The sequence below is a fragment of the Scyliorhinus torazame genome, chromosome 15 (assembly GCF_047496885.1).
Source record: "Scyliorhinus torazame isolate Kashiwa2021f chromosome 15, sScyTor2.1, whole genome shotgun sequence".
Classification (NCBI taxonomy): Eukaryota; Metazoa; Chordata; class Chondrichthyes; order Carcharhiniformes; family Scyliorhinidae; genus Scyliorhinus; species Scyliorhinus torazame.
The window spans coordinates 62,482,481-62,496,002 of NC_092721.1; the positions used below are offsets into that span (position 1 = coordinate 62,482,481).

The 13,522-nt window shown below is 41.8% G+C and overlaps 1 protein-coding gene across 1 annotated transcript in view; it reads right to left on the reverse strand.

The window, feature by feature from the left end:
• Positions 1 to 12,393, reverse strand: part of LOC140391613 (uncharacterized) — a 54,660-nt gene extending 42,267 nt beyond the window's left edge. The window contains exons 1-2 of the mRNA XM_072476274.1: positions 12,124 to 12,393; positions 11,919 to 12,012 (exon numbers count right to left, since the gene is read on the reverse strand). Of these exons, the coding sequence (XP_072332375.1) occupies positions 11,919 to 12,012; positions 12,124 to 12,381 (352 nt within the window). The 5' untranslated portion in view covers positions 12,382 to 12,393. The remainder of the gene's footprint in view (positions 1 to 11,918; positions 12,013 to 12,123) is intronic.
• Between the last annotated feature and the right edge of the window lie 1,129 nt (positions 12,394 to 13,522).

A 13,522-nucleotide genomic window follows, 5' to 3' on the forward strand; every position in this document is an offset into this window, starting at 1 on the left:
GAACAAACATTGTTTGGCTTTAAAAAATACTTTTCAATTTCTGCTGTACCACACCATGTAGAGTGGGCCGTGTGCTCCCCATACCACAATCTATTAAAAGTTGTGGGTCAGGTGAACGCCATGATACACTTTGGGGTTCTCTAAACCCTGGACCATTACAAATTGGGGGCTCGTCCGGGACAAAAGTCTATCTATTGGATTGGCTGAGTGAACTTAAAGGCAGTGAGGGGTGAGCATATTGTGGTTGCTTTTCAGGTGTGGTATTTTAGTTTAAGTAGGGAGTGTGTTGTGGACAATGGCTCTTTCAGAGTCTCTGAAGATTTTGGGGGTGGAGACGGTCATACAGACGCAGTACCATACAGACAGAGACTAAAATCAGACTTTTAGATTTGGCAAAAATATTGCAGTTAACATTACCTGACAAAATGCGAAAAGATGAGGTACATGAGGTAGCTGAGCATTTAAAATTGCCTGAGATACAATCTGACTCATTATAAATGGCAAAGACCAAGTTGCAGATTGAGCAACTTGAACATGAAAAAGAATTAAAGCCACTTGAATATGCAATGAGAGAAAAAGAAAGAGAAAGGGAGATACAGATCGGGGAAAAAGAAAAGGAGAGAGAAGAAAGAAACAAAGAAAGAATACCCTAACAGAACAAAAGGAAAGAGATAGAGAGGAAAGGGAAAAAGAGAGTGAGTTTGAACTTCAGAAAATGGCTAGAAAACATAACAGTCAGTCAAAATTGGCAGACGTAAAGGGAAATGTACAGTTGGAGGATAGTGATAAAGATAGTGAGAAAGAGCGCATGGTCGAAGGCTTGATGGGGATCAATTTAAATATGTCCAAGCATTGCCAAGGTTTGATGAGAAGGAGGTGGAAGCCTTTTTCATTTAATTTGAGAGGGTAGCTAAATAAATGAAATGGCCACAGGACATGTGGGTATTGCTGATTCAAACAAAGCTGGTAGGTAGGGCGAGTGAAGTGTTTGCATCACTACCGGAGGAGGTATCTGGGTCGTATGTGGAGGTGAAAAATCCATCTCAGGTATGTATGAACTAGTGCCTGAAGCCTACAGACAAAGGTTTAGTAATTTCAGGAAAGAATTTGGTCAAACATACAGGGAGTTTGAAAGGCTCAAACAGAGTAATTTGATAAGGGCTTTGAAAATAGGCCAAATGTATGAAGCTCTCAGAGAAATTATACTTTTGGAGGAGTTTAAAAATTCAATTCCTGATGCAGTGAGAACTCATGTGGAACAGCATAGGGTTAAAACTGCAAGGTTAGCAGCAGAAATGGCAGAAGTGGCAGGGGGATGGGAACCGATGCAGGAAGTCTGAAGGTAGTAAAACAGAGACAGAAACAAAAGGCAGTAAGGGGGAAAGTGTAAGGCAGAGAAGCCATAGTCAAAAATCAAAAAGGCGACAGTACAAGTGACTGAGGGGAGCTCAGCGAATAGGCCCAGTAATACTAAAAGGAATAAAACGGGAAGTAAAAACATAAATGGAAAGCGGCGCGGCAGCTTGTTACATGAAGATATGGGTTCAACAACAAGGAAAGTTAGGAGGAAGGTTAAGAGGAAAAATAACTTAGGAGAGATTACGGATTAAGGTGTTAAGATTCAAAACAGAGGTATAAAAACCAACATAAGTGTACTTTACCTGAATGCTCGTAGTATTCGGAATAAGGTAAATGAGTTGATGGCACAAATCATCGTGAATGACTATGATTTAGTGGTCATTACTGAAACATGGTTAAAGGATGGTCACGACTGGGGGTTAAATATACAAGGGTATCAAACTATTCGGAAGGACAGAGTGGATGGTAAAGGAGGTGGTGTAGCTCTGTTATTTAAGGATGACATCCGGGCAATAGTAAAGAATGACATTGGTGCTATGGAGGATAAGGTTGAATCCATTTGGGTGGAAATCAGGAATAGTAAGGCAAATAAATCACTGATAGGAGTAGTCTATAGGCCACCAAATAGTAACATTATGGTGGGGCAGGCAATAAACAAAGAAATAACTGATGCATGAAGAAATGATACAGCAGTTATCATGGGGGATTTTAATCTACATGTTGATTGGTTTAACCAGGTCGGTCAAGGCAGCCTTGAGGAGGAGTTTATAGAATGTATCCGCGATAGTTTCCTACAATAGTATGTAATGGAACCTACAAGGGAACAAGCGGTCCTAGATCTGGTCCTGTGTAAGGAGACAGGATTGATTAATGATCTCATAGTTAGGGATCCTCTAGGAAGGAGGATCCAGAAAGCTTTTGACAGGATGCCACAGAAAAGGTTGCTGCATAAGATAAAGATGCATGGCATTAAGGGTAAAGTAGTAGCATGGATAGAGGATTGGTTACTTAATAGAAAGCAAAGAGTGGGGATTAATGGGTGTTTCTCTGGTTGGCAATCAGTAGCTAGTGGTGTCCCTCAGGGATCAGTGTTGGGCCCACAATTGTTCACAATTTACATAGACGATTTGGAGTTGGGGACCAAGTGCAATGTGTCCAAGTTTGCAGACGACACAAAGATAAAGTAAAAAGTGCGGAGGTTACCGGAAGTCTGTAGACAGATTTGGATAGGTTACGTGAATGGGCTAGGGTCTGGCAGATGGAATACAATGTTGAAAAATGTGAGATTATCCATTTTGGTAGGAATAACAGCAAAAGGGATTATTATTTAAGTGATAAAATATTAAAACATGCTGCTGTGCAGAGAGACCTGGGTGTGCTAGTGCATGAGTCGCAGAAAATTGGTTTACAGGTGCAACAGGTGATTAAGAAGGCAAATGGAATTTTGTCCTTCATTGCTAGAGGGGTGGAGTTTAAGACTAGGGAGGTTATGCTGCAATTGTATCAGGTGTTAGTGAGGCCACACCTGGAGTATTGTGTTCAGTTTTGGTCTCCTTACCCGAGAAAGGACGTACTGGTGCTGGAGGGTGTGCAGAGGAGATTCACTAGGTTAATCCCAGAGCTGAAGGGGTTGGATTACGAGGAGAGGTTGTGTAGACTGGGACTGTACTCATTGCAATTTAGAAGGATGCTGGGGGGATCTTATAGAAACATAAAAAATTCTGAAGGGAATAGATAGAATAGATGCGGGCAGGTCGTTTCCACCGGTGGGTGAAAGCAGAACTAGGGGGCATAGCATCCAAATTAGGGGAAGTAGATTTCGGACTGAGCTTAGGAGGAACTTCTTCACCCAAAGGATTGTGAATCTATGGAATTCCCTGCCCAGTGAAGCAGTTGAGGCTACTTCATTAAATGTTTTTAAGATAAAGATAGACAGTTTTTTGAAGAATGAAGGGGTTAAGGGTTATGGTGTTTGGGCCGGAAAGCGGAGCTGAGTCCACAAAAGATCAGCCATGATCTCATTGAATGGCGGGACCAGATGGCCGACTCCTGCTCCTAGTTCTTATGATTATGAATTAGTTCTTAAATCAAAGCTTGGTCTCCGACATCAGTTTCAGCCTGTGAGGTATAGAAACTGGGGACATGAGAAATACTCGTGGTAAAGGTGATCTGATGGGAGATAATAAGGAGCGTGTACCTCAGATTAAAAAAGAAATCCAGGAGAGTGGAAGAGGCATGAAAAGTTTCAAATGTATTCACTGTAATAAACTAGGCCATGTAAAGTCACAGTGTTGGTGGTTGAAGAAAAGCACTGGGAAGGCTGATGTGGTAAAACAGGATCAGACAGTGGAGTTTGTTAGAGTGGGAAAGGAAAGCCCAATTGAAGTGAAGGAGGTGCAAAAGATTGTACAGCCTGATCAAGAGGTGATTGATAAGAAGGTGCCAGATGTCTTTAAATAATTTACTTGTGTGGGTAAAGTTTACTCATGTGTATCAGGAGGAGCAGGTAAAGAAGTCACAATTTTAAGAGATACGGGAGTTAGTCAATCTTTAATGGTAAGAGATGAGGTGTTATGTAGTTTGGGAGGAATATTGCCAGAAAAGATGGCAATATATGGAATTCAGGGTGAGAGGAGTAGTGTTCCATTATATAAGGTAAGGTTGGAAAGTCCAGTGAAGAGTGGTGAAGTGGAAGTAGGAGTAATAGAGAAACTATCTTGTCCAGGAATACAGTTTATCTTGGGTAATGATATAGCTGGATCGCAGGTGGAAGTGATGCCTACTGTGATGGATAAGCCAGTGGAAAATCAGACAACTAAAGTGTTGAAGGACGAGTATCCTGGGATTTTTCCGGATTGTGTAGTAACATGGTCGCAAAGTCACAGGTTAAGACAAGAGGAGAAATCAAAGAGTGAAGATGAAGTTGAAGTGCGATTATCAGAAACGATTTTTGATCTGATGGCTGAAAAAGAACAAGAACAGGTGGAGGATGAGGCGGATACTTTTAGTTCAGGAAAATTGGCGGAGTTACAACAGAAAGATGTAGAAATAAAACAGATGTATCAGAAAGCATACACGGAAGAGGAATCTGCGTGTATACCAGAGAATTATCACCATAAAAGTAATGTCTTGATGGGAAAATGGAGACCTTTATATATGCAGGCGGATGAAAAGTGGGCAGAAGTTCATCAAGTAATATTGCCGGTAGGGTATAGAAAGGAGGTGTTGCAGGTTGCACATGAGGTACCAGTGGGAGGTCATTTGGGAATGAGGAAAACTCAAGCTAAAATCCAGAAACATTTTTATTGGCCTGGACGACATAAAGATGTAGTTAAATTTTGTCAATCATGTCACACATGCCAAGTGATAGGGAAACCTCAGCCAGTGATAAAACCAGTGCCCTTAATACCCATTCCAGTATTTGAGGAACCTTTCACAAGGGTCCTAATTGATTGCGTAGTACCGCTTCCTAAAACAAAAAGTGGGAATCAATATCTTTTGACTATAATGGATGTGTCTCCTAGGTTTCCAGAGGCCATTCCAGTATGTAACATTACAGCTAAAAAGATTGTGGAGGAGTTACTTCAATTCTTTACTGGCTATGGACTACCCACAGAAATACAATCGGATCAAGAATCAAATTTTACCTCAAGGTTATTCAAAGAAGTTATGGATAGCTCAGGAATAAAACAATTTAAATCAACCGCGTACTATCCAGAAACGCAGGGAGCTTTAGAAAGATGGCATCAGACATTAAAGACAATGTTGAGGGCTTATTGTCACGATTATCCAGAGGATTGGGATAAAGGATTTCCATTCGTACTGTTTGCAATTAGGGATGCTCCTAACGAGTCAACCAAATTCAGTCCTCTTGAACTAATTTTTGGTCATGAGGTAAGTAGACCACTTATATTGATTAAGGAGAAATTGGTGGGTGAGAAATCGGAAATTACACTAATGGATTATGTGTCAAATTTTAGGGAACGATAAAATGGAGCAGGTGAATTGGCTAGACAACATTTAAAAGTTGCACAAAATGTGATGAAACGGGTAGCGGACAAGAAATCCAAAGTTTGTAGTTTTGCCAGTGAAGGTAAAGTTTTAGTATTGTTACCAGTGGTAGGTGAACCTTTAAAAGCAAGGTTTTGTGGACCGTATCTGATTGAAAGCAAATTAAGTGAGGTGAATTATGTGGTAAAATGCCAGATAGAAGGAAGACTCACTGAGTGTGTCATGTGAATATGCTTAAAGGGTACTTTGAAAGGGAAGGAGAGAAAAAGGAGGAAGTTTTCAAGAATCTAACTCAAAGTGACAAACCAAATCCAGATGATTGTGATTTGACATACCTCAAATTAAATTGGAAAACGAGGATGTTCTTAAAAATTGGGATAAATTGTTGATTTGCCTTCCAGAGAAATAACGGACTGACCTGAAAGAGTTATTGATATCACGTGGGCAAGTTTGTAGAGATAAATTGGGAAGTACTAAAAAGAGATTGAGAGTATGCTGAAGTGGTTTGCAGCCAATGGAGCTCACCCATAGTGATGACCCATAGGGGCAGCACGGTAGCATTGTGGTTAGCACAATTGCTTCACAGCTCCAGGGTCCCAGGTTCGATTCCCGGCTTGGGTCACTGTCTGTGCGGAGTCTGCACATTCTCCCCGTGTCTGCGTGGGTTTCCTCCGGGTGCTCCGGTTTCCTCCCACAGTCCAAAGATGTGCAGGTTAGGTGGATTGGCCATGCTAAATTGCCCTTAGTGTCCAGGATTGCCCTTAGTGTTGGGTGGGGTTACTGGGTTATGGGGATAGGATGGAGGTGTGGACCTTGGTAGGGTGCTCTTTCCAAGAGCTGGTGCAGACTCGATGGGCCAAATGGCCTCCTTCTGCACTGTAATTTCTATGATAATCTATGATAATCTATGGTACCAAAACCAGACGGTACCCAACGGTTGTGTGTGGACTATAGAAAGGTTAATGCAGTTACAAGAACGGACTCTTATCCTAACAAACAACTACAAAGTTGTTTCAGGATTACCCAATTGTGCGGTATACATCGACGATCTGGTAATTTTCAGCCAGACATGGAAAGAACATTAAAAATATCTGATGGAGTTATTCGATCAACTTCAGGAGGCGGGTTTGGGTGATATACTTCGCCAAAAGTGAATTTGGAAAAGCCCAAGTCACTTTCCTTGGCCATGCAATTGGACAGGGTCAAATGATCCCACGGGATGTGAAACCAACAGTTATTGAGGAGTTTCCGATACCCTCGACAGAAAGGGAAATAATGCGATTTCGTGGCATGAGTGGATTTGATCGAACATTTGTGCAAAAGTTTTGTAGCGTGGTTGCTCCCCTGATGGACTTGCTGAAGAAATATCAAAAATTTCAGTGGACAGCGGAGTTTCAACAGGCACTTGACTGCCTGAAAGCTGTGATAACCAATACTCCTGTGTTGGAGAATTACAAGGGACTCTGTGATCAGATTGAACTAAAGTATCTGACTTTAAGGAGACATGCCGAGGCGTAGAGAAATGGATGGATTGTGCAGAGACCTTCTTATTCAAAGAGACTGTCAATCGAGAAGGATTTCAGTTGGAGGAAGAAGAACCGAAAAAAATGGACTATATTATTATACCTGTTAGTATGTGTTGTTTTTTGAAACGCAAAAGTATATTTACTGTGTGCATTTCTTAAAGGATAGTGAAAAGGTTAAAAATGAAACCATCTTGAAGTTGATGGTTTATTTTTTTTTCTTGGGGGGAGGTTGTCATGTGAGAGTACCTTTAAGAAATGGGTGTTTAAGAAATGTACCTTTAAGAAATGGGTGTTTATCAGTGATGTCAGAGTGTGGGTGGAGCTGGGCCGCCTGTCAGCTTTTTACTTTCGTTTTAGGCTGTTTGCTGCAGGGTGTGTTTTAGTTTCGTTTTCAGAGCTGGATAGCTGCAGTCACCGCCAGAAGGAGTATTAGTCTCTCTCTCTGTAATCTAAAAACTTTTAAAGGCTTTTTAAAAGTCTAATGGATGTTAAAAGGACAGCTTAAGGATTAGTCTTGTATTCTTTGGGGGTTGTATTTGAACTGATGGTTGCTAAAATGTTCACTGTATGTTTTAAAAAGGTTAACTTGAGTTAATAGAATAAACATTGTTTTGCTTTAAAAAATACTTTTTCCATTTCTGCTGTACCACACCTGTAGAATGGGCCGTGTGCTCCCCATACCACAATCTATTAAACGTTGTGGGTCAGGTGAACTCCATGATACATTTTGGGGTTCTCTAAACCCTGGGCCATAACACTATGGACCAAATGCTGGAAAATGGGATTAGGATAGTTAGGAGCTTGATGGTTGTCAGAGACACGATGGGCTGAATGGCCTCTTTCAGTATTGTGAAACTCTATGACTCTATAATCTCCTGACTCACCAAAATCTGTCCCCATCGATGAGGTGCGAATCAGGAGTGTGATGGTATACTGGCCATTTGCCTGGATGAGCGCAGCTTTAAAAATTCTCAAAAGCTTGATATCATCCAGGACAAAGCAGCCTGCTTGATTGGCACCCAATCTGTCACCTTAAACATTCACTTTCTCCACAGCTGACACACAATGGCAACGATGTGTACCATCTTTAAACCATCAAGGCTCCCTTTTTAAAAAATAATAATCTTTGTCACAAGTAGACTTATATTAACACTGCAATGAAGTTACTGTGAAAAGCCCCCCGTCACCACATTCCTGCGCCTGTTCGGGTACACAGAGGGAGAATTCAGAATGTCCAAATGACGTAACAGCACGTCTTTTGGCACTTCTGGGAGAAAATCGGAGCACCCGGAGGAAATCCACGCAGACATAGGGGGAACGTGCAGACTCCACACAGACAATGACCCAAGCCAGGAATCTGGGACCCTGGCGCTGTGAAGCAACAGTGCTAACCACTGTGCTACTGTGCCACCCTCGACAGCATCTTCCAAACCCATGATCTCTACCACCTCGAAGGATAAGAGTAACAGATGCATCGGCACACCACCAGCTACAAGGTGCCTCCAAATCACAAACCATCGTGACTTGGAACTATACTGTTGTTTTCTCATTGTCACTGGGATAAAAAGCTGGTAATCGTTTCCTAACAGCATTGTGGGTGCCCCTACATCAGAAAAACTGCAGTGGGTCAAGTAGGTGGCTCACTACCACCTTCTCAGGGGTAATTAGGGATGAGCACTAAATGCTGACCTACCCAGCAAAGCCTACAGCCCATGAAAAAATAAAAGAAAGTTGAAACATGGCTTCAAGTTAACTGCAAGTCTATTTGCTAGGCAGCGATTAGTTATTGCATCAGACTAGTATTAAAGCAGATGTGCATTTATTCACAAACTAAACCTGACTGTCTTAGAGATTATCAGCTTTTCAAGGAGATATCTAACCAGAACCATCTCAATTCCAATTATGCATGTGTAATGAATACTGGCCTTGCCAACAATGTGCAAGGGTAGCAAGGATAATCCCGGGAACTACAGGCCGGTGAGCCTTACGTCAGTGGTAGGGAAATTACTGGAGAGAATTCTTAGAGACAGGATCTACTCCCATTTGGAAGCAAATGAACGTATTAGTGAGAAGCAGCACGGTTTTGTGAAGGGGAGGTCGTGTCTCACTAACTTGATAGAGTTTTTCGAGGAGGTCACTAAGATGATTGATGCAGGTAGGGCAGTAGATGTTGTCTATATGGACTTCAGTAAGGCCTTTGACAAGGTCCCTCATGGTAGACTAGTACAAAAGGTGAAGTCACACGGGATCAGGGGTGAACTGGCAAGGTGGATACAGAACTGGCTAGGCCATAGAAGGCAGAGGGTAGCAATGGAGGGATGCTTTTCTAATTGGAGGGCTGTGACCAGTGGTGTTCCACAGGGATCAGTGCTGGCACCTTTGCTCTTTGTAGTATATATAAATGATTTGGAGGAAAATGTAACTGGTCTGATTAGTAAGTTTGCAGACGACACAAAGGTTGGTGGAATTGCGGATAGCGATGAGGACTGTCTGAGGATACAGCAGGATTTAGATTGTCTGGAGACTTGGGCGGAGAGATGGCAGATGGAGTTTAATCCGGACAAATGTGAGGTAATGCATTTTGGAAGGTCTAATGCAGGTAGGGAATATACAGTGAATGGTAGAACCCTCAAGAGTATTGAAAGTCAAAGAGATCTAGGAGTACAGGTCCACAGGTCATTGAAAGGGGCAACACAGGTGGAGAAGGTAGTCAAGAAGGCATACGGCATGCTGGCCTTCATTGGCCGGGGCACTGAGTATAAGAATTGGCAAGTCATGTTGCAGCTGTATAGAACCTTAGTTAGGCCACACTTGGAGTATAGTGTTCAATTCTGGTCGCCACACTACCAGAAGGATGTGGAGGCTTTAGAGAGGGTGCAGAAGAGATTTACCAGAATGTTGCCTGGTATGGAGGGCATAAGCTATGAGGAGCGGTTGAATAAAATCGGATTGTTCTCACTGGAACGAAGGAGGTTGAGGGGCGACCTGATAGAGGTATACAAAATTATGAGGGGCATAGACAGAGTGGATAGTCAGAGGCTTTTCCCCAGGGTAGAGGGGTCAATTACTAGGGGGCATAGGTTTAAGGTGAGAGGGGCAAGGTTTAGAGGAGATGTACGAGGCAAGTTTTTTACGCAGAGGGTAGTGGGTACCTGGAACTCGCTACCGGAGGAGGTAGTGGAAGCAGGGATGATAGGGACATTTAAGGGGCATCTTGACAAATATATGAATAGGATGGGAATAGAAGGATACGGACCCAGGAAGTGTAGAAGATTGTAGTTTAGTCGGGCAGTATGGTCGGCCCGGGCTTGGAGGGCCGAAGGGCCTGTTCCTGTGCTGTACATTTCTTTGTTCTTTGTTCTTTGTGCACACATCCCATGAATGAACAGAAAGTGCCTTCTTAAGTTAAAGTTGCTTAATTGAAATTATTTTGAGAATTCAAAATTTTTAATTGCTGTGTGCTTGAACCATTTAATATTTCAATTTATTTAATTGAAGGAAACTTAAAATATCATGCGTAGGCTGGATTTGAAGTGCTGACAAGCTAAAACAAACACCAAGAGTTTACCAAGACCTCTACAAACTGTATAAATAGCAGTGCTACCTTTAAGGCACCATAAGTAAATCATGCAATAGTACAGTAGTAAAATATCAGAAATTGCCAATAACACCAGAACTTTATCAGTGAGGAAAAAAAGACTAATTTTCTATTAAATCAAACTGTTTTACAGCATGCAATACATTGGATTCTAATGTTTGATAGAACAGAAAATAGTCTTGTTTCTTTCAAGTGAGCTGATCTGAGATAGAAAAGAATCTCATCAACAGGAGTTTTAATAAATCATGTTATTCTTTTGTTTGAAATGACAGTTCTGAAATAATTAAACCTTGATCCTGATGATAATTGGAATTTTCTTTTATGTCTTTAACATGGGCTCTTGCATAGTGTTGGAAATAGAAACTGGTCAACGTATACTTTTTTGAATTGCTATATGCAGTTAGGGTAATTCTAGGAAGTTTCGAAATCAAAATTACCTCACTTACCAAGGGGATTTTCAAAGTTTTGTTGAGTCATAGCAAAGAGAAAATATTTCAGTTCGCACAATAGAGAGCATAAAACTTCATCTGCTTGAAAGAAAATTCCAACAAAACTTCAAAAAAATTTCATGAAACAGAATATTGCACTGTATCACTGTTCAGCTCAGTTGGTTGGACAGCTGGTTCATGATACCGAGCAAGGCCAACAGTGTGGGTTCAATTCCTGTATTGATTGAGGTTATTCATGAACCTTCTCAATGTTGCCCCTCAACATTAAAACCTCACATTAAATCACCACCAGTCAGTTCTCCCCCTCAAAGGGGAGAGCAGCCTATGATCATCTGGGAATATGGCGACTTTACCTAGCTTGCACTATCCAAATTGGTCAGTATTCTACTGTCTGACAGACAATTACAATTCAAATGTTTGGAGAGCACTGACGGTAACATTCACACTCTCTGAATAACCTCCGATGTGCAGGTTAGGTGGATTGGCCATACTAAATTGTCCATAGTGTTCAAAAAGGTTAGGTGGGGTTACTGGGTATGGGGATAGGGTGGAGGTGTGGGGATATGGTGGAGGTGTGGGCTTAGGTGGGTTGGTCTTTCCAGTCCGGAATCGATGGGCCAAATGGCCTCCTTCTGCACTGTAAATTCTATGTCTATGTCTATGACTTCAAGTAACTTTAAATATTGCTCAGCAGAATTTTAAGGCCTCTTTAAAACTAAAGCTTAGCAGTCTGCACTATGACAAATCCATGGGATAAGAGACCACCTGCTGGGGACTGAGTTGGGACAGGTTCCAACTCAATGTAATGCGAAGGTTGCAATATTGGTGAAGTCTAAAAACACACCTGCAAACAGGTAACTGATTTAATCCCCAAGGTTTTTAGGCAGTAATGTGTATTAATATAAATTATACGCAGTACAAACTTTTCTATACAATCCAAAGAAATCAAAAGTTCAATTTCAGGCAAACACAAACCTTGTTCAGGAAGTGAACGTCTTCCTCTAAATTTAGTTTTTTCTTCTCTTGGTTTCTCCCTGTAGTGGTGTCTTTTCTTGAGAAATTCACTGACCTAATTTAAAACAAAGTTATTTTTTTAAAAAAGCTCAGCCCTCTGCAAGTGCTGAAAAATGTTTTAATATAAGCAACTTCCATTCCAACGGATCAAATTACTGGAGAGTACCCGATTTACTGAATGACTCCAGTTGGTTGACAGGTCCTTGATCACCTTTGTTAATGCTTCCATGTGGTCTCGTTGAAACTTGTATGTCTCCAACTCCTGTCTCATGGATGACATTTCTGTTTTCAGTTCAAGCACATGGTGTAGAGTAACTGCTGCTACATAAGCTGACAGAACAGCTGCTGAAGTGAGGATGAAGGCGGAGTAAATCAAACATCGGAGCTGTGCATTGAAACCTTCTCTTTGTTGTAACATTCTCATCTTCACCCCAAAGTACACTTTTTCAGCTATACTAGTCCAATAATTCACCTGGAACAAAATTGATAATTGTGCATCTTGTGTCCTGTTGGCATGAGCTGTATTTTGATTTATTTTCCCAACTGCAGTACCATGATACAATTTAGAACATTTCATATGCTGAAACTAAAACAAAACATGATTGGTCATTGTTCCAAATGCTAACCTTAATGGGCAGACTTTTGAAAGACTCCTCCCCTTCTGATATGCATAACTAAAGACGTGTACATTTTAAGTAACTTCAGTATCAAAAGGGCATATTCTCCATCTGCTCTGTCCTCATTCGTGCACCTCTCATCCTTTACTTTAAACTAACCTCCCTCTATACAAACTGATGGTCTATCGTGTCTTTACTTCAGCGCACCCTAGTATCAGCTGTGTCCTTTTTCATGATCTTGAGCATGAGGGGAAAACACTGGAGGGTAGGCTTAGTGACACAAATCATCATGTGTCAGGTGACATCCTCAACTCCCACTCCCCAGCCTGTACACAGCAGGGGTTTATTCTTAATACTGTTGCAACATATTCAGTCAATCATCATCAGGGTGAACACAAGGGCTATCCTTGACTGGGTTCTTTAGATGTCATACTTCCTGTTTCTCAAGCTTGTTAGCAGGTTTTGATCTGTTTTCTGAATCTATCACTAAAACTCATTGATTTCAGCACAGGAAGTGCTCATTTAACTAGGGCAGCATGGTGGCACAGGGTTAGCACTGCTGCTTCACAGCTCCAGGGTCCCGGGTTCAACTCCGGCTTCAGGTGACTGTCTGTCTGGCATTTGCACTTTCTCCCCGTGTCTACGTGGGTTTCCTCGCATCGCCTTAACCTCTCCCCCCTTCAACCTCCAATCCTGTCCACTTACCTTCTTCCTGGCCTATGCATTTCAATGGGACCTTTAACTTACCTGGTTTACTGTAGCTAGTGTCATAGAAAAGGAAGCATGTCCTTCAATTCGATGGAGTTGGATTTCGATGCTGCGCCTAGAGGACGGGCCGTGTGGATTTTGCCCGTCTGATTCAGCTCAAGCGAGGGGGGCTCGGAAGAAAGAAGGTAATTGGGCTTGGAGTGACAATACAACACGGATTGCCACTTATGAGGACGCTAT